Consider the following 26,549-nt stretch of genomic DNA (forward strand, 5'->3'; position numbering starts at 1 on the left):
ACATAAGTAATGAGCATGAATAGCATGTTCTTCATATAACGATATCCAAATAAATGGAGGCGATATCTACATAAGTGGATTAGGATTTTGTACCAGCAGGCTCTCAATCTCTTGTGTCTCGGATCAGCCATGCCAACTGCGATTGCAGTTTTTGAAGCCAATTTGGACACTTGTGTGCTTGAAGTTGGACCACAACCAATTCCTTACTCTACAGGAAATGGACAGATGTCAGGTACAAATGGCCTTCAATCCAACATACTACACGATGTAAGAAGAATAAAACAGAACACCCTCAAATCTAGGATATAATTAGAGGACACCGGCTGTTTTCATTTCTCTCAGCAGCAGAAAAAAAAAGACAGACGATAAGACAATAAAAATGTATATAGTGTAATAGCATCATAGTGGATCAATCATCAAATATAGATGAAATATAGTTTATGTTTAGTTAAGAAATGTTGCACAGGGGTCAGCATTGCTACATGACATTACCCTGGGTTGTAATCATACCCATGACCCCAGCACTGTCTGCGTTGTGTTTGTAAGTTCTGGCCATGCATGCGCCAATGTCCTCCCGTGGTTCAAAAAAAACTCCAGAGATGTTTAATGACATCATAGTGCTTCTAATGTAGTTCATTACACAGTGAAGTGATTAGAATATAGTGGTGTTACTCTGTTGTCTTTGGAGTTTACTGGAGGTACAAGTGTACAGAGTGACTCAACTTTAATGTAACCCCCCCTCCCATGGTTTAAATACATATTGGTAAGTTACTGGGCTTCTGACTAAACTGTCCCTACTGCGTGTATCTGTTGTGGTGAGGAATTGCATTATCAATTCCTTTGCAGCAATGACAAGTGCAGCAAAATAATGTACATTGACCAGGACCGTATCTGTGTGGAGTTTGTATGTTCTCCCTGTGTTGCGTGTGGGTTTCCTCCAAGTGCTCCTGTTTTCTCCCAAGCTTCATAAAACATGATGGTAGGTAAATTGGCTGCTGGCAAAATGAACTCTAGTCTGTGTGTGTTAGGGAATTTAGACTTTAAGTTCCAATGAGGAAGGGACTGATGTGAATAGCAGATATTGTATGTACAGCGCTGCGGAATTGGCGGCGCTATATAAATAAATGATGATATTAAAGTTACTGAATTGCAAGTCAAAAGAAAATCACTGTATGGAAGCCTACACTGTATACAGATTTAGCAAATATGGATAAAATTGTATAAATTATTGTATTAGTCATTTCTCATTAAATGGACATGAAAATATATGTTTCAATGAGTATGAAAAATTAAAATATTTCAGATCCATTTTAAATGTGGTCATTTTCAATATAATTAAAGTAGAGCAAAACGAAATTTAAAAAGCAAACAAAAAACGCTTCACACAGATTCACATCAGGGGGTAAATGTATCAAGCTGAGAGTTTTCCAGCGGGTTTGAAAAGCCAATCAGATTCTAGCTATCATTTATTTAGTACATTCTACAAAATGATAGCTAGAATCTGATTGGTTGCTATAGGCAACATCTCCACTTTTCAAACCCGCCGGAAAAATCTCAGCTTGATACATTTACCCCCAGATCTCATTTACGAAAGTGCAATGATGATCCACAGACCAAAGGGCGTTTCGTGAATTTTGAGAATACTCCCACTTTGTTGAGAAGCGCATGAATTTGTGTGTCAAGATATCTATGGGCGGTGCAATGTTTCATTTTGCAGGATTAGATGGTTTAAATAAGATTCCAGAAACCATTTTCTATCCACAATATAAGTATCTTTATACACGTCATTAGAAGGAGCAGAGATCAGGGCTCCGCGTACACTTTTAATGGGACTCCTTTTTGCACTTCGTGTACTTTATATGGGAAAGCACATTTTTAGGTTAAAATTCAAACAACATAAAAAAAAAATTCAGATGTCTAATAGTGAAAGATGTAATGAACACAATCCAGGTGTCTGCACACGCCCACGATTACTATAAGCCGTACATGAGACTGGACTGATCTGGAATGAATGAAGGGCTGGTCTTAACCTAGTATTAGGATGGATGTTGCAGCGGGTGCTTTTTAAAGAGCAATTCCAAAAAACAGGATATGGCTGTACAGCTAAGTATGTGTGAAGTGGTTAAATAGGAATATGTGGACAAAATACAATGTACTGTGTAGGCTTCTTTTTCAGTTCGTAAAAAGCACTTAGAGGCTTTACCCACATTTCAAGTCTAATAGATTACACTGAGCGAGGATTATCAGTATATAGGACACAGCAGATACTGGAGAAACAGGAACAGGGTGCTCTTGTTAATGCGACTTTCAGATGACTTACATGTGTCCTGCTGCAGCTTTAATTAAATCACATTGTTTTTTCCTCTCTGGCTTCCTATGTACTTGAGTCTGTCTTTATAACATTAATGAGAATTGTTTCTTTTACTTGCCTAGGACAAGAAGCTATCAGCATAGGGCAGCACGGTGGCTTAGTGGGTAGCACTTCTGCCTCTCAGCACTGGGGTCATAAGTTCAATTCCCAACCATGGCCTTATCTGTGTGGAGTTTGTATGTTCTCCCTGTGTTTGCATAGGTGTCCTCTGGGTGCTCCGGTTTCCTCCCACACTCCAAAAACATACTAGTAGGTTAATTGGCTGCTATCAAATTGACCTTAGTCTCTCTTGGCCTGTCTGTGTGTGTGTGCTAGGGAATTTAAACTGTAAGCTCCAATGGGGCAGGGACTGATGTGAGCGAGTTCTCTGTACAGCGCTGCGGAATTAGTGGCGCTATATAAATAGCTGAAGATGATGGGTACAATAGTACCCAATGTGCAGAGCACAGCAAAGCTGTTATAACTAGAGATGCTCAGGCTCGGTTCTCAGAGAACCAAGTCCACTCGAACTTAGCAGATCCGAGTATCCTTTTGCGCGCCCTCGCAATTGAAAACAAGGCAAAACGTTGTCGGATCTCGCAAGTTTTGGATTCTATAAGTATCGTCCTCCACGGTGATCCAGTGCCATTTCACAGCCAGACACAGAAGGGGTAGCACGGTTCTTGGCAGTCTCTATCATCATAGCTAGAAAGGAAAGAGTGTTCTTCAAAGTATCCAGTGACATTCTACTGAGTTATAGCTCATTGCTGAAATAGAAATAATAGGGCTGGCAGTATTCTTCAGTAGTTCATTTTACGGCACAACTGTCACGATTTTTGGGCAATTCTTTTAGACCAGAACAAATGTCAAAATGTTGTGCATCCCCACTGGGTGTCTTGGGAAAGCCAAGTTATTTCCTAGAAGCAGTTGCAGGAGAAACTGTTTCCTAGATATGCTATGAACTGCCGTGTGTTTGTGTCGTTGCTCTTTTGCTTAGCTTCCAGCCAGTTCCCTGCAGTCTTTGTCCGAAAGTGGAAGAAAATAATATTGCGACGTGTGAGGTGTTCAAAATTGACTGGAAATGACTGTTAGTGTTATTGAGGGTAATAATAATGTAGAAACAAAAAAGCAAAAGCAAAAAAAAAAATGCAATATTATGTGATTTTAGCATATTTTAGCTATTTTTTCTAAAAAATACAGATCCAAAACCAAAACACAAACTTAATCCAGATCCAAAACCAAAACATGGGGATTAGTGAACATCTCTAGTTATAACTCAGGAAAACTGGGGGAAACTGGGGGGGGAAAGAAATGTTTTAAAGACAAAATCGTGGATAAACACTTCAATCCAGCCAAAAACTATACTTCAGAGCACTGCTCCTCTTCTCAGCATAAATACCAAAGCCTTCTGCAGACCTAAATGCTAAAAATCAATAACACGTGTTTTGCAATGTCTTCCAGCTATGACACAAAGTCACACACACTGTGGTTTGTTCCATCATAAAACAATACTCACTATTGGAAAATACTAATTTTGTCTTTAGTAATCTGGCACAATTGCTAAAATTCCATGGAGCCCTCCTTGGGAGACACGTTTTAGATATCAAGTCCACTGTAGTTAATGTGTAGTTAATGTGCTTAATAAGAACATTAACTTTTTTCACAAGCTCAAGCAATATCTCTTTCTAGTGTTTTCTAAATAAGTTTCAGGTACCCAATACAGCTCCAAGTCAAATCTTAAAAAAAGATGCTTCACATTTAAAAAAAAATCCTACTTGTATACATTAGACAGCACCACTGTGAGCCACCTCCAGTGTCGCTCAGCTTTTTCCCTTACACAGCATCTCCAATGCAAAACCTTAAAGCAGATACATGGGATCTCCCCGGCTGAGCAGTACTGAAGAGGATATGAAGACGGTTGTCTTTCAATGCCATACCCTGCTAAATATGTGAAGATTCACAACACTAGCAGCAGATGACAGCTGTCAGAAAACATTTATTGTGAGGATTCACAACACTAGCTGCAGATGACAGCTGTCAGAAAACATTTATTGTGAGGATTCACAACACTAGCTGCAGATGACAGCTGTCAGAAAACAGTTAACAATGATAGCACTATACACCTTCTCTCAAATCCTGTAATCACCACTCTGCTAAGCACAGCAATCTAGCTAGTCACCTCACCTGTACTACTGCACAGCTTTCCCTACTCTGCAATCAGCCCTTCAACGAAAAGGTCAAGTCAATCTTTTTTTCTTGACTATACATCGCGATTCACTTTCTCCAATTCTTCAACCTCGGCTTTATCCCCCACTATTCTACCTTCTCTAATTCCATGACTTTGGCTTTGCCCCCCCACTATTATACCATTTACAATCTTTGACATCAGCTCGTACCTCAGGGCCAGTCCTCACAGGACTAAGCGTCTTGGCTGGACACAGTGCATCTCTGAGATCTATCCCAGCCAAGTGGATCCTTCATGGGAGCTGCCAGCAATGTGACAAAATACAGAGCATGGTGCTATTATTGGGAAGAGAGAGGATTAGATAGAATTCATAATAAAAGTAGAGATGCTCACTGACCCTTGTGAACTGGTTTTTGTTTTGGATCTGGATCAGCTTCATGTTTTGGTTTTGGCAAAACCGCCCTTGTGTTTTGGTTTTGGATTTTTCAGAAAAAATCCTAAAATATGCTAAAATCACATAAGTTTGCTCTTTTTTTGTTCCTACATTATTATTAACCTCAATAACACTAATTTCAAGTCATTTGCAGTCAATTTTGACCACCTCACAGGTCACAATATTATTTTCATATGGTTTCGGACAAAGACTGCAGCGACCTGGCTGAGCAATGACACAAACACGCGGCAGTTCATAGCACATCTAGGACACATTGGCACACAGCAGTGGCAGAATGGAAAAATGGTGCAAGATGGAATTGTCCTTGGGCCCAGCCTTCCCTACCTCCCACCCACCGTTATGTTGGATCTTAAAAAGGAATCCAAAAATCGCGAGATCAGCTTTGACGGTGCCGAGCCGGCTCGGCACGGTACTCAGATCTGCTAAGTTCGGGTATATTCGATTCTTGGGAAACCGACACTGAGCATCTCTAATTAAAAGTGGGAAGCCCCTTTAAAGTTAATTTTACAGACTTATCAAACTCTCTCTACTGCCTTCATCCAGGGCTTTGCATTTAAGAATGCATCCAGAGTAAGTGGAGACTCTACTTACTCATTATCCCCTCTACCGCTTAGATATTTGTGGTTCATTACACAAAGGGGCTGGATTCAGGTAAGTTCTGCAAAATGTTTCATGAATGTCCTCTCTATGAAGTCATCTTATAAGGTACCACTAAGACTATACATAGAGCCGACTTGTTTCAAATAAACTCCAGTTATTCTCGATTGAATATACTGTAGGTTCCACATTTGGTTATCCCATAAAGCTTCTAGAATCTGAATACATATCTATTATATACTCCTTCTTCCACACCAGTTTACTTAAAAATTCCTGGGAACTCTAAATACAAATGACAGAAACTTAAAAATATTCTGAACCCCACGCACAACATTAACATATGACATGTACTACTGCCGATTTCTCAGAGATTCTGAAACCTTGTGCATATTACAAGAGTCCTTAGTCTACAGCAAGAGATTTGATTTCTACATAACATATTATTGAGTCATTAAGGAGAGCAAAGCATAAAAAAGGAGTAACTTTGTACCTTGACAAAACCATGTTGCTTTGAAGGGGGAGGTAAAATTAAAATGTGGGGACAGATTTATATTTGGGGTAAGGAATGTCCTAGATCAACTTTATATTTCAGTTTAAAAATAAAGCTATCAAGTATCTATGTGCTACAAGAAAAACAGCCATTATTTAACTTATGTGCAAAATAAACTAATTTGCACCCTTTGCATTGTAACATGGTTTGTTCAGGAGCAAATTTACTCCTTTTTTTGGCTTACTTTCCTTAATGAATCAGGCCCTATAGGTTTGCCTCTAAACCACTGCTTCAAGGGGCAATTTGCATAACCATTTTCTATCATTTTCCCTTTTACTTCTCTCTTTTAATATATAGTAAGTTTTTGATGATTATTGAAATAAAAGACATTTCCAAGGAGGATAAGTCAATGTGATTATAAATTGGAAACTGTTTGTATATATTATACACATATATATGGAGGAGAGGTCACATGGCAGCACCTAGCATGGACCGGCTATTGCATGAAGCGGTGGTTACAGGTGCAATAAAAAACACAGAGGGGCTTCCGCAGGTAACTTAAGACACATTGGTATTGCCTATACCGCAATCTGATCTTCAATCTGTCATTATTCCAGCACAGTTTCTAACATGAAAGCAAACATCTGATTGGTGGCAATGCCCCATTCTGTTCAGATACCTGTGTAACAGATTTAATAAATATCTCACATAGGTTTAGTAAAGGTCATGTGCTGTGCTAAGAGCATTCATCATAGATTACATACTGTTCCAAGGATTTACCATATTCAATGTAATGGGCCATATATAACCCAATTTGGTATACATGGCCCCTTCAAATCAATTATGAATACTGTTACAAGTGCAACTTTATGTGCCACTGTAAAGTCATGTGTGGACTTTAAAAAGTTGAATGCACCTCATTACAAAAGGTTTTCCTTCACCTATGGATAAAAAGTGGCTCATGGATGTGCAATGAAGACCTAGAGGACAGGAAGGCAGACGTTACCTGTGAGGGTGTACTGGTTAACTCCATTTTTTCTTGAGATTTCTCCTTTGCTAATCGTGCAGCTTCTTTAAATTCCTGAAATTTTTCTGCAAACTGAGTAAAGAGAAAGACGATAATTGAAATCCAAAACACAAAACACCCAGCGACCACTGTAATATGCAGAGGTGCATTTATTTGTAATTTGCTGTCACATTGCATTATTGCATTTGTTTTGAGTGGCTGGAGAACTGAAAGGATGTAAACTGGGAAAAAAAATAAATGTATGAGGAGCCTTTGAATGTTTTTTTGGCTGGATCTGTGAGACAACCATGGTGCCCGGGATAAAAGGGTTGTACGGAGCAGTCCTGAACTCTGGTGAGGGGATGGAGCAGGTGAGTAACATTTATCAGCAGATGGAAATACAGATTTAATTTTCAAATCTATGATTAAACATTCCATACGATGAGCTAAAGACCAGTGGCAAAACTACCACCACTGCCGTGATGCGCCCTCTACAGGGGGTAATACTGGTCCAATGGCTTTCTGTCTAGATACAGTTTTTCTGGTTGTGTTACTGCAAGTGTTCAGTATAGTAGTACCATATACACAACAGGATAGGTTTGCTCAGATTAGGACACTTATGGCTATATCAACAAGTCCTCCAAAACTTGTAATTTTCAAACAAGTAACAGGTTAGCATAATATCCCTTTAATATCTTTAATGAGACTTACAGCAGGTATCTGTATTTAAAGGGTTACTCCAGCCTAAATGTTTAATTAAAAAAACATATCAGATGATATATTACCTATTTGGTGCTGGAGAATTTTGTTTCTTGCTTTCAGCTTCTCTTAATACTCATTCCTTCCACCCACACTGCCTAGGCTCCAATGGTTTAGTAGCCGAGCTGGTTGACCAACGGCACTTGCTCAGTTCAATAGAGCGAGGCTGTTGTCTGCCTCCCTCACCCTGTGCTTGTGTAACACTTGGGAAGAAGGTTTATCAGTTGCGCCAGTGTGCAAGCACATCACGTATATTGTAGTTACCGCTCCTTCACTACAGGAGGCAGTAATATGTAACAAGCAACAGGGGCTTCTACTCTACAAGACATAGCGGATATATAAACCAGCAGATATAGCTGATATATAAGACAAAAAATATAGTTTGTTATAAACATTATACTAAAACATAGGTTATTCAAACCATCTCCTTTAATTCTGTACTTCTATTATATTAGCTCTTTTATTTTATTGGCATAGACCAAAGTTATTAAACTTCTTTCAGTTTGGTCATTTACTTGATTGAAAGATTTAGCACTAATTCTGGTTTTCCAGACACAATAAATAGCCTTGTTATTTGTGACCACAGTCGTTCACTTACTGATTGTTTTCTCCCTGTTGGTATCATTCTACCAGTAGGTGGTCTCTGGCACTGTGAGGGTTTCCTCATCACTGTATCATGGGAACTTGCCCAAAGAACTTGTAGCTGGGCAGGAATACTGGACACCTGCGGTACTTGTTATGGAGGAATTTGGCACGCTCATGTTCCTGAATCCTTACTTCTAGGAACATCTCCGATATCAGTATTAGGGGACACTCGGTCATACTGTGGTTTCTCTCTCAAATCTCTGCTGTAGGGGACTTGCTGATGGACTAACCAGGTAACTTACACAGTTACTGACTGAGTTTGAACAGTGGAGATGTTGCCTATAGCAACGAATCAGATTCTAGCTATCATTTATTTAGTACATTCTACAAAATGATAGCTAGAATCTGATTGGTTGCTATAGGCAACATCTCCACTTTTCAAACCCGCCGGAAAACTCTCAGCTTGCTGAATTTACCCCAGGATTACAAGAATTCAAATATATAGCTAATGTCCAATTTCATATTCATGTTGCAATAAATAAACCTAATTTGACGGAAACATGTATAAATATACATCACACTGAACCATTTATTAATTTATTAAACAGTCAGACAGATAATAGACCATTGCCCTGTTCCATGACCACTATACACATACTGTATATAGTACTGACATATTCTGCAGAGCATTACAGACAAGTGCTGGGGAATGGCAGGTGTCCAGAGTCGGCCCTCTAGACCAGAAATACTGTTTAACAGCTTTTTTTTCACATTGTAAACTTCGATTTCTCCTATTTGGCGACCACTTCCATTAGCTCCAATCTGCAGGATTGTGTCATCTAGACTCTTGCTGTATGGGACACACACACACACCAATATATTTACTATACATTTTATCTCTCTCTTGTATTTAAATATTTTGTTAAAGAGCAAAGGAGCAATCCCCCATGAGAAAATCTTGTACTTGCCCCTGAACATTGGAATTGCACCAAAACTGTATTCATGTAAGTGTTTGTTCTGATATTAGTCTGCAATTTTTTTTAAATAATTATCTTAAAGCAAATAACATTCTTCAGGTATCCAAAATAATGCATCATTCATTTGTATGTCACATTTCAATAGTATTTTTTTTTTTTTTTTTTAAATAAATGGTCAAATATTCAAAACTGCTCAATATATAGTACATCACAAAAGGGAAAAGATTTAGTACATCATGCAGCCCACTCACTTTTGTAAGATGATGCTCAGAGGAGAAGCCAAGGCCATATACCGTATTTGCCCGGCTATCTGCCCACTGGCCAAACTTCTGGGATGTTTTAGTGAATGTCATGTTGGGACTGATGGTGCTATTGATTATTGCCTGTAAAAACAAAATAAAAGGATTAACCTATATAATATTAATAACTGATTATATCGCACACACACTATTTATATATATGAACTGTATAATGCTAGGTATAGTGCCAGGGGCGCACGCAGGATTTTTAGGGGGGATGGGGGGGTTCGGCAGCACTGTACTATACAGCAGCCGCGGCGCTGTCAAAGAAGCGTCCGCGGCGGTGCTGTACGACAGCGCCGCGGCTGCTATATAGTACAGTACCGCTATGTAGGGCACTTCGTTAGCGGCGGGGAGGGGTTTCTGGAGACCCAGAAACCCCCCCTGCGTGCGCCACTGCCTGAGTGCAGTTGGTTGTTGGTGGTTAATATCTAGTTGTTGCAGGATCCAGTATAAGGAGTAAGACATTTCAAAGTAGAATACACAAGTAGACTTTTTAACATTGGAAGTATAAAACAACTATAGCTTTGTAAATAAAAAAACAAACAAAAAAAAACAATAAAACAAAAATACTTATAAACAGCAGAAAAAAAGGGAGGAAAACCCTAAAAAATTGGCAATATATTTTTTCCCATCTGCCACAAGAAAATGTTAAATATTTTGGCATGAACAAAGCTACAGAAGGATCATCATACTTGTCTACTCTCACGGAATATACGAAAGACTCCAAAAGTTTTGGCAAGGATCACGAAACCTCAAATACAAGTTGATTTATGTGAAAGAGCTACTTGTAGAGCTAGCCCCACATATTATAGCCTACAGCATACTTACCTACTTCCTGGACATTCTCTCCGGGAGATCCCCGAAATTTGGGAATCTCTCGGACATTCCAGGAGAGTAGGCCAATATGTAATTCGGTGATTTGGCAACATAAATGGACAGGACCATATGAACCACTGACAGCACACTCAGGCCAATAGATTATCAGCAGGTAGGATTTGTACTTGATGCATCGTTTGTGATCAGTTCACCTTTGGTCATCTAGGACAATTCTTTAGAGACCCCACTGACAACATCTGCAAACTGCTTTACAAGCAGAAATATACATGTAAAATTCCAGAACAAAACATATTTTGGATGACATTTTTATCATTCTGAAACAATGTTGGCAGTCAGTTTAAGCTCACATATGTGTATTATTGCCTCACCCTCTGCAACAATGTAAAGTGCTGTGAGTCCTATTGGGAGAAAGGTGCTATACAAGTAAATAATTATTATCTATCTCTCCATCAATATTACTATTAAAAAGCTTTTTTACACTGTCTCTTTTGGGCTGTACCACTATTCATGCCATTGTGATGCCCATATTTGTCTGTGAACGTAAAGGCTGCAGTCTTATGGATGTTGATTCAGCCTCCACTGTGTGTATGCGACAGGGACATTTTAAGATAAATATCTTCTGTATTCAGTCAATAACATACACAGTTCTCTTTAGGGATTCCCTGTAAATATCTCACACTGGGCTGTACTGAAGTGCACATTAGCAGCTCCAAACCTGTACTCATGATGGAAATAATGTATGGTTAGCAGGTGGGGAATGTGAATTAGAGTTCTTCAATATAAAACATGATGCCTCTAAATTAAGGATCTGAAATAAATACAGTAATATAATCACACAATCGACTGAACGCATCTAAATGTATATTAAATACATCTCAAATGAATATATAAAAGCAATGACAGTGTGTAGGTAACTGTAGGTTCATCAGTCAGTGTGTCAACTCAAATATAATAACCTGTACAAATTAAATTTTAAATGCATTTAAATAATAAAGCACTATGCATTGTGCGCAATTTATCAACCTGTAATAGTTACAGCTTCCACTTGTACAGTAATAAATGCTCCTCTTTACTTTTGAAAGCTTTACCTTCCCATAGAAAACTAACCTTTTCTCAGTGGATAAACACATTTTTCGTATTTTTTAAGCCTTATTCATATCCTAAAACTTTATTTCATCCCAATGGATTTTTCCATCATATTTCCATTTCTTTGAGAAGAGGGGGTAGCATGAGCCCACTCCTATGGCAGCAGCAGCTGAAAGGTGTCGGTGGTGAGAACACCAGTCAGCTGTGTTCTTCAACAGCTATTGCCCACAATGTTGCCTGGGAAAGTCGGGGGCATTATTCAGCTATGGTGAGTTGCCAGGTTTTGGAACCTCTACTGAGCTAAAAGACAGAGGAGATGGGGAGATCATGGTGGCTTAGTGGTTAGCACTTCTGCCTCACAACACTGGGGTCATGAGTTTGATTCAGGACCGTGGCTTTATCTATGTTCTCCCCTTGTTTGCGTGGGTTTCCAAAAACATACTAGTAGGTTTTCAGTTGGTATCTCTTGGTCTGTATGTGTTAGGGAATAGACTGTAAGCTCCAATGGGGTAGGGACTGATGTGAGTGAGTTCTCTGTACAGCGCTGCAGAATTAGTGGCGCTATATAAATAGCTGATGATGAGAGTGATTTATGGCACATAAAATATAGACTACAAATAAATAACATACAGTATATACACATATTATGCATGTGTGTATTGAAAATATTTATTATTTGTCTACTCTCCCGGAACGTCTGGGATATTCCCGAAGAACAGGCAATTCTCCTAGATCCTGCTTCCCCTTCTTGTAAAGTGGGCTGGGTGTTCATTACGCTATTTGCATCATCAGGTCCTGTCTTTGTTGTGCGAGGACGCAATTCAAGTCATGGTGCAGTGATGGACGGGGCCTGATGACGCAATTTGCATCATCACTCCCCATACACTTTGCCCTTGGAGCCCCCCTCTGGTTCTCCAAAGTAGTTTACAGACTACATTTAGCTTAAAATATGACCATTTAGCTTTACATTTCGCCAGGCCCAGCATATAAGCATAAAGCTACAGACTGATCAGCATATGTCATTCACAGAGAGAAGCAGAATCATCACAAAAACTTTTGAAACATCTGTACTAGAAAACCAATGACAAGTATTTGCTGACGAAGTCTCAGATCCACAAAAATAGCTTAAAGCCTAAAAAAAAAAAAAAAAAAAAAAAAGTTAATTAAACTGCTGCATGCCCAAAATGAATATTTATTTCAAATGTGTCTGGGAGACGTTGTACCTCTCCATCAATGTTGATAATAAAATAGCTGGCTGTTGCAGAAAGACTCAATGCTATGACATATATATGAATGAGTCAGCCCTGCAGCTGTAAGTGCAGCATCAAAATAGCCGTTTTCTTAAAGAAAATAAATGTGGTGTTGTCAGGGCTTCCTAGCACTGTGCTCAGGGCTCACTGTGCTCAGGGCTCACTGTGCTCAGGGCTTCCTAGCACTGTGCTCAGGGCTCACTGTGCTCAGGGCTTCCTAGCACTGTGCTCAGGGCTCACTGTGCTCAGGGCTTCCTAGCACTGTGCTCAGGGCTCACTGTGCTCAGGGCTTCCTAACACTGTGCTCAGGGCTCACTGTGCTCAGGGCTCACTGTGCTCAGGGCTCACTGTGCTCAGGGCTTCCTAGCACTGTGCTCAGGGCTCACTGTGCTCAGGGCTCACTGTGCTCAGGGCTCACCTGTGCTCAGGGCTCACCTGTGCTCAGGGCTCACCTGTGCTCAGGGCTCACTGTGCTCAGGGCTCACTGTGCTCAGGGCTCACTGTGCTCAGGGCTTCCTAGCACTGTGCTCAGGGCTCACTGTGCTCAGGGCTTCCTAGCACTGTGCTCAGGGCTCACTGTGCTCAGGGCTCCAGGTTGTTGGGATTTTCAGGACTTCAAACTCAACAGATTGAATAGAAAGGAAATTTCAGGGGGAGAATTACGTGCAGTAACAGAGTTGCTCCTATTTTATTAAATGAGGCTTCTTATGGTACTGTCAGTGTAACTTCATAATGCACCATTGTCACCTCACACTACACCAATTGAAAAGAACATGGCTCCTATTAACCGTGATATAGGCAGGGGCAGGCTGGGCTGGGGGGCAGGGGGGCATCTGCCCCCCAGGCCGGTCCCATAATGGGCTACCTTGGGCTGAGCCCCCTGCATTTTTTTCCATTAAAATCGGCTTCTGAGTCAAGTCTTGCCCCCCCCGGGCTGAAATTTGCCAGCCCTCCCCTGGATATAGGTATATGCGGATATGGCTAAAACTGATAGTTTGAGTGTTTTTTTCCAGCATGTGGGTTCAGACCTAGTTACATGTATAATTTTATACTCACACAACACACAGTGAATAGAACAAGCCTGTACAACTTTGTGGACATTGCAGGTGTTTCTGATGTAAATCCTCAAATCAGGAAAGATATTGTCAGACACTTTCCACCTTAAATGTGCAACCAGAAAAATTCAAGTGAAAACCAAACAGATAATTTTTACTAAAAGGAAGTGAAAATACAAAACCTACAATTTCCTGGTTGTATAACAGTGCACACCCCAGCACACTTGGACTTTGAAATTCTGTCCCACTCTTCCCTGGAAAAAAGTTCAAGGTCCGTTAAATTACAATGGATCTCCGATGTACAGCCCTCATTAGGTCATTACACAGGTTTTCAATGGGATTGAGGTCTGGGCTCCAACTGGGCAATTCCAAGACTTTGATTGTCCCTTTCTGAAGTCATTCCTGGGTTGACAGGGATGAGTGCTTCGGATCATTATGTTGGAAAGGGAAATGACTCTTCCTTTTTCTGACAGAGACCAGCAAGTTTTATGCCAAAAAATTCTGATATTCGGAGCTATTCATTATGCCCTCGATCCTGATTAGACCCTCTGTCCCAGTTGAAGAAAAACAGCCACAAAGCATGATGCTGCTATCACCAAGCTTCAGAGTAGGTGAAGTGTTCTCTGGGCGATGAGCTGTGTTGTCATTACACCAAAAACATCTTTTGGAATGAAGGCCAAAAAGTTTAACTTTGGCCATAAGGCAATTTTCCACATGGTTTCGGGTGATTGAATGTATGTTTAGTATTGCAGAATTTTGACTGTTTTGCTTGACCCTGTTTGTGAGAAATGGCATCCGCTTGCTTCCCTGCACCATAGCCCTGACATATGCAGAGTATGTGAGATTGTTGTCACATGCAGGGAGTGAAAATCCTGGAGCTCTGTTAATGTTGTCGCAGGTCTCTTGGCCTGATAAATTTTCTCCACTGTGGGAACGTTCTGGCTATGCCACATTCCCCCCACTTATTGATGATAGTATTCACAGTGTTCCATGATACATGTAATGCCTTTCAAATACTTTCATACCCCTCTCCTGATTGGTACCTATCAACAAGAGCCCATAAATGTTTTGAAAGCTCCTTGCAGACCATGGCTATCCCAAAAGGATGCAACCAAGAAAACTGCAGGGAAATCCTACAGGAGCAGCGGATCTTTATTTGGGGATAGGCAAAATCACTTTCAGTGCTGGCAAGTGTATGCCAATTCCCTTGGAACAGGATTTTGAATGTGATTGGTTAATACTGAACACACCTACAGCCCTGTTATAAAAGGGTGTGCACATTTATGCAACCTGGGTATTGTAATTGTTTTTTTGGTTTTTTTTATTTAACTTTTTTTCCTAAAAAATGTCTATTTGTTTTTCTCTTTAATGGTGCTGGTGACAAGGTCACACTGAGGGTGTAAAAAGGCCTGACATGAATTAATTTGATTTCAGGCTTTACATCACAAACATCTTCAATATTTAGACTACAGACATTTTTGGGCTGTAACGCTATTCGCGCATTAGTGATGTCCCTATGTACTTGTCAACAGAGCCTGCAGTCTTATGAATGTTGATTCAGTCCTGCCTCCGCTGTGTGTATCAGACAGGTATTCGTTACGGACAATAAAGATATTTATGTTAATCAGTCAATAACCTACAATGTTCTGCATAGAGAGTCATTGTAAGGCTGGCTACACTCTACAGCAGACTTTACTAAAATGCAACTCCAAACCTGTACGAACGGTGGAAAGAAAAATATGTGGCAGGTGGTGAATATGAATTTGAGCTCAACATAAAAATATTGTCTCTGTAAAGAGCCGAATTACATACAGTAAAAGAGTCATAAGTCTCCATATCTGATTTGTGCTTTGTCGTATGTGCACCAGATATTATACTAAACTTTTAGAATAGATTTTGCTTTTGTTAAATAATATTCAGTCATTAACATACAGAGGAAGTGGTTTGGTTATTTTCTGCTTCATTTGTAAACTACTTTAAGCTATGTAATCCCTAGCATTACAATTCTGTATTTAAGATGTGTTTATAAAACAAGTTTGTGTATGTAAAGATATAACAATACAAATCATTGTACCAAATGAGAAACAGACATATTTATCAAGTATTGTGTTATGATAAGAGATTCTTGTTGCATTTCTGTGCATGTAAAATGAACTAAAGCAGTTCAACATGTGACTCATCTGAATGGAAACGCATTGTACACACAATGGGATGCGGTTAAGAAGGGCTTACATACATTTGCCTTTGGCCTGAACAACACAAGAAGTTCTTGTTTTGTCACAAATGTATGTTTAGAAAACACAGATTGAACACACCTGTAAATACAGATAACATTACAGTATAGAATTATTTTATAATGCATTGTCTACAGTGCTTTTGTTTGCTATATAATAAAAAGAAAAAAAAAAGAAGATGGAGGATAGTCACTTTACCTTCGACCCATCCAGACTAATTATCCTGTAGACATTCCTTGTGCTATCATAGAAATAGGACACAGTAACGGCATGTTTGCTGGTGGGCACCCAGTTCTTCTTAGTGTTTGGATCGATCTGGAAGACGTGAGCTTTGGTGCTAAAGATGGGTTGCTCTCTAAAGAGGATAAAAAAAGGAGAAAACAATGACTTTGAGGGAGACTGAGACTCACCTATTAATTGGGTTTCAATGAGTGACATCTAATCAAGTAGTTCACTTCAACTTCTTTACCTCCATAAAAAAACCAAGAAGATACAAATCAGTTGCTGACAAGTTTACAATGAAAGATAATAGTGAAGAATACCTTGTGTAATACACTTACTGAGAACTGGCTCCATAATGTACCGCAGCCCAATTATTCCTATAATAACTAATTTACAGCACCAGCAAAGAAAGATTTATTAATAAATGATTGTCTCAAAAGAGAACGCCCAGATATTTCCTTCTAGTGCTAGTTCTAGATATTGATAATGAAATTGCTATTGGGGACATGCTATGAACACTCAGTGGCTAGGTCACCAACTAACTGGAAAATAAAAATAAAAAACAATATAAAGGTTAAATATAAAATACTTGTATGGTCCACTCCCTACGTCATCTGCTTGTTGTTAAACTGCCTGTCACAGTTACACTCTGCATTGCTGAACAAAGGCTTCAAACCTTCTTTTGCCAAGTATTCAAGTATAAATATAAAAGCATGCGTTGATCCCAAACCTTGATATGTGGCTTGTGTTAATTAAATCACAGTTGTTACACAAGTCCACAACTAAAAATCTTTGATGTAAGAAGAACGCATGTACAGTTATTGAAAAATCTAAAATGTGGGTTACAATATTATTTATAAGTGTTTTATGTATCTGCCCTACATGCTGGATCACATACATCCAAATATCCACTGGTCTACAAAGAACTGCTTTTGTTGTACATAAAAGTGTAGATCCTTCAGTTAAACCACATTATATTAGACCATCCAGAGTCAAACCAAATCTAAGCAAATCCCATCACCTGGACCCCCTGGCAAGGCCAGGGAGGTTTCATCTAATCTCCTGGGAGTCTGGAAGAACTCACCAAATTCCAGCAGCCTCCCAGATGTCCCGGAGAGTAGGCAAGTATGATCTATATGAGCTTTAAATGTGATTTAAATGCATGTAAAAAAGGAAGCAAGAACGCCAATAACCATGTACCCTAATGCCCCAATTGGTTACAGGTTTTTCCAGCCACATCCAATTTATGTCCTGCTTGTCCATGTTTTGAAAGATAAATACTATCAGGCATCACAATACACAGCAAGCAAATATCACACTATTGATAGACAGACATACTGAAGACAGGTTTATTACTAGGATGCAGTGAAGTGGCGCAAGATGAGCAATGTCTCTGAGGAAGAAAAAACTGATAATATGGGATATGCTGGACACACTCTGCCATGCAGGACAACCAATGGTTGTCTTTTCAGGGACTGAGTGGCCAATTTAACCTGACACAATATGAGGAATTAGTAGTGAGATGACCGAACAGACACAAACAAACCAGAATATAAACATGAAAAAAACAAACAAAAAAAACAAAACAAACAAAGATTGCACTGTGGAAACTAGCTTACTATTGAGATAAATATTACATTAAACAAAAGAAAGAAAATCCTGTGAATGGACTTTAAAAACTTAATGGAACATATAGATAATAGCTGCAACAAAGTTTTAATGCAGTATAAAGGTGATAAAAATCATTGAGGTGATAAAGAGAAATCCTGTAGTGAGAAAGTTTCCTATGGCCCACACACGGGCGACTACAATTTGTAAATAACTTGCACTATAGAATCACATTGTCATTATCATACAGATTAAAGTCGCTGAAACTTTTTTTTAACGCTAGTTTATTTCACAACACTATAATACTTATCAACACATCACACTATGCTGCATTAAAAATATGGAAATTTGCAGTCACAAAGACACCATAGTGGTCTTGGGTCTGGTTTCCTCTCGACCCGACTGTCTTCTGTGTGTATTACTGTTTACTGCACAAAAACAGCAAGATATGTGGTCTTTAGCCCATTGTTTGAATGGTCGTATATATAATGAAGATAGTGTGTAGATGAAACATTTACTATATGTATAGGGTTGAGGTGTGCAGACAACACATTCTCAATCAATGCAACTTAAATAATACAGTAGTATACTTCACAATACATTACACAAAAATGCACATGTGTGTAGACAACAACCAAGTTAGGAAATGGAAAATTGAGGCACTTCCTGTTGCTCCATTTTAAAATCCACCCCCCAAAAAAACGTTTTAATCCCAAATCCAACAAAACTCCACTTTAATAAACCGCCAAGTTACTCAAGAGTTTGAATTCTTAAAATTCATAAAAACAAACATAAGAGGATAATTCCATCTCTAAATATTATCTATAACAAAGCTAATATTTGCCCAAGAAATTGTGCTTTTATTTTATCATTGGGCCCCAGAAACATCTTATATATTCTGTGAATCAGGCACGTTTTCTGGCTTATATCTTTCTATATGCATTATGGACAATGAATGTGGCGGTAATCTACAGTTCATATAACCCAGGTAAACAAGTACCCAGCCGCCACACTGAACACTATCTGTCTCCCTGTAACATCGCCAAGCTGCCTGTAGCCTGGTGACACCAGCGAGTGGTTGAGTCATGCACAACGCTAACATCAGTAGAGAAGTTAACACAAAATGGAGCTTAAAGTGGGAGATCACAGGTCAGATTGTCCCAAGGCTTCATTTTATTAACATATCTACATAGCGCCAGCATACTCTGCAGTGTCCGAAATGAATGAGGAAAAATTCAGACAGTGGGAAGAGATACTTATCATATCTTATGGGTATTTCAACCAAAGGCCAAATTAATACAACATTAGTAATTTTTTGTTTTTATAAATCTGCTACACACTTATACTAAGTCACAGAAATAATAGAAGCTGGAATAGAGAAACACCTAAACTGGTACTTTATAAAGAATTTAGGTGTTCAGCTCATGGTGGAGTATTCAGAAGACTGACCAACCCGAACATGTCACATTTACCAGATGTTACATCCAGTGGTAGGATTCAGCCGGTTCTTACTGGTTCGCCAGAACCAATACCTAATTTTAGGCTCGGTTCGGCGAACCGGTGACTACAGCCTGAGTCCACCCATCTTGCTGGTGGGGGAGAGCAGGCTCCTTGAAAAAAAAACAAAAAACCTCCCCTGTCCGTGGCGTCGGCACTCCTCCTCTCTGCCGAGTCCGCACTGAATGTCGGACGTGACGTCATCACTTCATGCCCGACATTCAGTGAGAAGCGGCACAGAGAGGAGTCGGCGGCAAGCAAGAAGACAGAAGAGAAGAAGAGAAGAGGAGAGAAAGTACGGAAGCAAGGAGGAGCAAAGGCAGCATGGCAGAGTGTCAGAGGGGCAGCAAAGGCAGCATGGCAGAGTGTGAAGGGTACACCAAGGCGGCATGGCACAGTGTCTTGAGGGGCAGCAAAGGCGGCATGGCACAGTGTCAGAGGGGCAGCAAAGGCAGCATGGAAGAGTGTGAAGGGGGGCAGCAAAGGCAGCATGGCAGAGTGTGAAGGGGGCAGCAAAGGCAGCATGGCAGAGTGTGAAGGGTACACCAAGGCGGCATGGCACAGTGTCTTGAGGGGCAGCAAAGGCGGCATGGCACAGTGTCTTGAGGGGCAGCAAAGGCGGCATGGCACAGTGTCTTGAGGGGCAGCAAAGGCGGCATGGCACAGTGTCTTGAGGGGCAGCAAAGGCGGCATGGCACAGTGTCTTGAGGGGCAGCAAAGGCGGCATGGCACAGTGTCTTGAGGGGCAGCAAAGGCGGCATGGCACAGTGTCTTGAGGGGCAGCAAAAGCAGCATGGCACAGTGTTTTGAGGGGCAGCAAAAGCAGCATGGCACAGTGTTTTGAGGGGGCAAAGGCGGCATGGCACAGTGCTTTGAGGGGCAAAACACATTTTTGTATACTTAAAATGATCATTAGGGCAGAGAACCGGTTGTTAATTTATTTGAATCCCACCACTGGTTACATCTCAAAAAACAAACCAAAAACCAGGCGCTACAAAGCAGTATAATTATTTGCAGATGGACTCTAGAAACAGGAAGGGTTAGGTGTTCAATAACAAAATGCGCTGAGGTGAGTCTGGGATTTCTGTGTTAAGTTCTGTGAAGAAAATACTATACACAAATTTGTGAGAAGGAAAGAAACAAAAATAAATAGATGGTTATTAATGCTAAAATATATGCATATATTAAAAAGCAAGAAAATATGGAACATTTCATCATTTAATATTGTACGTCCTATGAGGAGTCCAAAGCCACTACAAAGAGTGTAATTATTTAGCACAAACGCCAAATATAATACAAAAATCAGTACACCATGCAGTTATAAAATAATGGTGCAAAGTTTGAGACATCTAACTACTTTGTGGAATTATGCATAAAAGTGGGAGGCTAAGAACTATCAAACTGGAACAAATAGCAGCTGGTAGAATAATTAACCTAATCCAGCTACTCAGTGTGGGAATCTTGTTAAATAAACAAAAACTGCATTTTAGTGCCTTTCCGGACAATCTGTATATTTCCCTTACTGGGAAGATCTAGCTTTTTTAAAAAATTAATCTTTGGAAGCTTGATGAGCACTTTTGCTATTGTGAACAGTAATTATATGGGAATTAGCCTGATTCTATTAATTAAAGGGACAATTTGTTTCCCCTGACACATATGCAGCACAGATTTGCCAAGAATCAACCAACATCAGCATAGAACTTGCAGGTCCAGCTGTTCTGTCTATTGTAAGTGATTGTATTTGGTTCCTTGTGCCTCGTTTGTTTTTTAAATGTTATGTTAAGTTTGTCTGTGTCGTCCTCGGTTAGGGTTGCACATCATTACAAATGTGACCTCAGCAGTCAATATAGGAGCACCAAAATGAAGTACTAAAATATATAAATGTTTACCATGTTTCTTGCCCCCTCTTTTTCTTATAAAAACAGTTTAGCAGATCAATTAATTTGGCCTATGGATATAGCTGACGATGTGCGGTCATTGGCCTAATCACTCAGCTGAAATCAATGAAATGTCCATAAGGACAAGTTGTGGCCTAGAAATGCGGAACTTCCCAGAGTGCTGAACACCACATCTATGCCAGGTTTTAACTGTAAATTATCAAGCAATTGTTTTCTATAGGCAACTGAGTAGTGTTAGGCGCTGTCCCCGCAGTTCTCATCCTGCTCGGGGACAGCCACCTGTCTCTTCCGGCCAGGAGCATCTTGTTGCTGGGCAATGAGATGCAGCCTCTCCCGGCTGGCCCTGTTGCACTGTGCACATTTGCACAGCACGTGTCCCCATTGCTAGGCGATGGGGACACTATTGTCAGCCGTCGGTGGTCAGTTACGTCACTCACCACCGGGCGGGGACCCAATCAGACTCAGCCTGCTTCTTTTTAAAGCTGACTCTGGCACCATTAGGGTGTCAGAGTATCAGGTCACCCTCCTACTCTAGTGTTCCTCTACCTTGCTGCATTACTTGGTTCTGACCCGGCTTGTATTTGACATCTCTATCTGGACTAGATTCTGCTACACCGCTATTTCATGCTTATTGATCCTTGGCTTGTCTGACTACCCCTTGGACCTCTCTCTTCACCTACGCTTCATCAGTGACTCTTTTTTTCCACCATTCTGCAAAAATTGGAACACATCCTCTTGCCTTTGGTTAGTTATAACCCCATCGACTGAGTCCTGTCAAAGGCTTAGCCAGTCCACCTCTGAGATCCTCTTTTAGGACCTTTTCCAAACTAAGTTATCTTGCTCCTTTTTGTATTTGTATGATGCAAGTGGTACACTTCTGTTTTCTGAATTGCTGAATGTATGGCACTGCAGAGTCTGTGGTGCCTCATAAATAAAAATTGATGATGACCATCTACCATGAACTTCTCATTAACTGCCGCCTGACAAACAAGAGACAAGACCACAGTATTGGATGTATCGGGGTAACGCCAGCCTTAACTAAATATTTGTAGTTTCTCTTATTTTATTCAACTTCCCCTAAAACAATATATTTAATTTTGATGGAAATTCTTGTACACAGAGCAGATAAAGCCAACACTTTACATTAATGTACATCAATATGTATGAGTTTCTGAAATAACATAGCCGAATTAACTTGTATTCTGTCCAGCATGCTTCCATTCCTTTACAAAAAGCAGACATAAAACGTAACTGGTGGTGCTTCTCTAACCTGCATCACTCGAGAATAGAAAGCAGTGCGGCAGTGCAGAGGCTTCAGCCCAGAGCTTGGAGTTAAGTTAATATAAATGCTTAGTATGTCTCACCTGCATTTTTTGTTTTGTCTTATACATACTTACCAACTCACCCGGAATGTCCGGGAGACTCCCGAGAGCAGGCAAGTCTTCCGCATCCCGCAAATTCCCTGGCCAAAATAACGCAATTCACAGTGAATTGCGTCATTTTGGCCCCGCCCCCCACGACAAAACAGCATTTCCGTTGAGGGGGTCGGGGCCAAATTGTCGCAATTGGCCGCACCCCGCTCCCTCCCGCCCCTCTCCTGGACTGCAGTGCCTGAAAGTAGGCAAGTATTGTTTTATATTAGCACCCCTTATTAATGACAAAGGAGAAAAGCTGGCACTGCTTCTATATTTGCGTAAAGTGCATCCATTTCTCCACAAGGCACATTTCAAGCTGTACACCTACATTTTAGCCATTTGAATTATCCCTGGCAATTGCCTCAAATTATGGTTTCACAGATTCACCTGAAAATGGGCATGGTGGAAGGAGTGAAATGTTCACTTCAAAAGGTTGAAGTGCAGCTAGAAATAAGACAATAGGACAAGGTGCGATCTCCAAAAGAGGTGGTAAAAAATATTAAGTCCTTTTATAGAGACAGCAGGGTCTCCAACCCTTTACAATTTAAATAATCTTTTTCCACAAGATAAAATCTCACTTTTACATGTGGTGAAAACACTCTTTTCAATGCTGCTCTGGAATGTCTCTATTCCCATCAGACAGTGCCAACATCTTCTCCTGCAAATACCATAAAAATAGGTGTATTTGCACCAAAGCAAGCATGTGACATCATGAAAGAGCATTTGCACACTCGTAGCTGAGACTTATGTGCTTTTTACTCCACATGCAATCATTTGAATTTGTGGATTTAATTGCTATTAACTGCAAATTTAACGTATTATGACAATTCCATTGATCTTTTAAATTAATACCATATAGCATCACCAGTGGGCTGCCATGGTCACCAAGAAGCAATTCTTAAAAACTGCTCCATAATAATATAAGTGCCCCCCTTGAAATGACCCCCTGTGCGCAACTGTACATTTATCAAGATATTAACATCAGTCTGTAAATATAAAGAAGCCACTAGTACCACTATTCTCAGCTGGCTGCAGTGATCTAATATTTAATCCCAAAGAAGCTTGGGTGTCAACATCTGCCTGCCCTTGATTTACACAAATGGTGACTGTTATCATTCCACTGAGCGGCAGATTATGCTTTATCTTATAATGAAATGTGCAGGCAGGTTTAGCATGTACTTTTTCTGGTATTGTAAGTGGTTTTGTAAAAATCAGCCCATGGAATGTGCTCCATTTATCATGACTTAAGAGAATTGCAAGTGATATTTTATCTGCTTATGTGACGGAGTGGTGTTTTAATCTTTGCATTATAAAATATGGCTCTAAAAAAAACCAGGCACTTTACACCCCATGCTGCTGACAATTTACAGATCTGCTTTCAAAATCTGTAATATGAAAAATCAATTACAGGCTACGGAAATAAAATTAAACTACGAGTTCCTCATCTTGCACATTAATTTATGTGAGAAGGTTTTCTCCTGAGTGCTTTGTCCCCCAAGGCAAAAAAAAAGGGACAAATAGGGGGAGTGAAAAAAGCATTAAACATTTGTAAAGCAAGCATATTCTTGTGACTCAATTATAAGACATAATACCACTTACTTTGGACAAAGATTAGATTCAAGTCTTAGATTCAAAAGTCCATGAGCTAATGGTTTTTTTCCCGTATATTTTTCATCCAGTGTGAAGCATTGTACAGTGACATACTGCTAAGTTACTTAATAAATGTGTAGAATTATTTAATACAGAATGACGGATTGCGTAGAAAAAAATGTTAAACACTTTTACAATTCAGAAAGTTGAAGTAACCAAAATAATATGTTAAACTGGACTTGTTTCCTATATAATATATATCTATGTAGTAGAGGCAGCCCTGTTTGTGGTCTGAAAGAATATACAGCCTATAAATTAACTAGGAACCAGTGGTTATGACATCATCACTGTATGAGGCCTAGGCGTGTTACGAATTCCTAGAGAATGGATCGGCCGTGTGCTAATAAACATTAGCTCCACCCACAGTGTACAGTTGACAGGTGTACATTGCAGGCTTAACCAAATGGAAGCCGCTACACTTCTAGAATCAGGGGCAATGTTAGCTATGGCCAGCTACAATATATAGGGTCTGGATCTAAAATCCATCATCACAGTTAAGCTGTGTTGGTGCGAAAAGTGGTTCATCTGAAAACGCCAACCCGAGTGTGGTGTACCTAGCTTGTGATTGGTCATCAAATAGCATTTAGAGTATCTGCAGGCACTGGGAGAACATGCTATTCCATTTGCTAGCAAACTGTTCTTTATTGTCTTCTCTGCACAATTGTAATGACTTGCAGTCTACATAGGCTCTCACATCGAATTGTGATTAGTGCCGTCCCATAACATTGTGCACAGTGTAACCTTACCCATCATATGAAACCCAGGCTGCCTGACAGTGTTGTCTAATCCAGTATGATTTGCATGTGTTTGCTGGTGCTGCAGGCTGGAAGTACCTGAAACAGATGTGGAGTCACACCACTTCTAAAGGAAGTATTGAGAGAGTTTAAACCCTATACAGATGTATGTTCTGTGACACTTCTCTGCACAGACATTGTGTATTGTAACTATTGTGGTTCCCAAAATGCAACAAAACTACCTACACACCAAATTCAGGAGTCACCAAAAAACATTAAATGGCTTCACATGTGTTAAATCATTGGCATAAATAGACTTTAAAACAACTAAAGTCGTTTTTAAATCAAGGCTCATTTTAGCAAAATCTCCTCAATTCAAAATAAAGTTTCTGCTCACATATCATACTTGCATTTTTTTTTCTTTAAAATGTTCATAATAGATTGCTGAGTTGAGTCTTAACCCTTTCCCCCCCCCCCAGGCTAAACTTTGCCAGCCCTCCCCTGGATAAGTGGCTATATTTTCCATACAGTAAAAATAAGCATATGTCTAAAGTAAGATTATTAAGGAGGAGGTATTGAATAGAAGACCCTTTTGGGAAATTCAATTTAATACCATACTTCCAAACTGTCCTGATCTCTTGGGCTTAGTGGAAACGAGCATGGTCGATCGGAAATGAACATTGTATGGGCAGGGTCTTAATTACATTTGGGGGGGGGAGGAGGAGAGCATATTTTATCCTGATTTTTTTCTGGATGAATTATGGGAAGTATGTTGGCAGTGTGACATACAAATGTGTTCAAGGGAATCACAGGTCTACAGTTTAGAAACTACACATTGTGTGACAAAACAATTTACATGATATTCAGTAAAAAGTTTACTTGTGGTCTACAAGGAAAGGCGGGATTGGCTTAGCTGCCGGGAGCCCGCAGGTCGCGGTCGTCTGGTCTGCCTCAAGATGTAGTATTAGCAGAGAGGGTGAGCAGGTAGGAAACATAGTCGGACAGCCGGGACTGGTACACAATTGGGCAAACGCAGTACAGAATCAACGGGCAGTCTCAGCGTGAGGGATTTCCAGGTTCCATACATAAACAGGTGCCAGAGCTACAAAACAGGAGACAGAAGCCACGTCAAAGAAGCCGGGTCAGGAGCACAAGATAAAGATTAGAGGAGTGTCAGCAAGCCGGGTCAATACACTAAGGACAGGAGAATCGGAATTGTCACACAAGCTGAACTGGTGCACAGGAATCAGGACCGGAACAGAGGAGTCACAGAGATCCACGATGAATCAGGAGTGTCACGGGCACTAGGAGTCTTTACCCAGGGATCACCAGGTGATAGGCTTACCAGAGCAGTATAG

At 40.1% G+C, this 26,549-nt stretch overlaps 1 protein-coding gene across 3 annotated transcripts in view; it reads right to left on the bottom strand.

Moving 5' to 3' along the window:
* HOMER1 (homer scaffold protein 1) overlaps nt 1-26,549 on the bottom strand; it is a 102,922-nt gene that overhangs the window by 50,705 nt on the left and 25,668 nt on the right. For all 3 annotated transcript variants that reach the window (XM_075182347.1, XM_075182330.1, XM_075182338.1), the window contains 3 exons: nt 16,366-16,522; nt 9,655-9,786; nt 7,083-7,175 (listed from right to left, as the gene is read on the bottom strand). In XM_075182347.1, the coding sequence (XP_075038448.1) occupies nt 7,083-7,175; nt 9,655-9,786; nt 16,366-16,522 (382 nt within the window). The remainder of the gene's footprint in view (nt 1-7,082; nt 7,176-9,654; nt 9,787-16,365; nt 16,523-26,549) is intronic.

This window comes from Mixophyes fleayi, chromosome 1, assembly GCF_038048845.1.
Source record: "Mixophyes fleayi isolate aMixFle1 chromosome 1, aMixFle1.hap1, whole genome shotgun sequence".
Lineage (NCBI taxonomy): Eukaryota > Metazoa > Chordata > Amphibia > Anura > Limnodynastidae > Mixophyes > Mixophyes fleayi.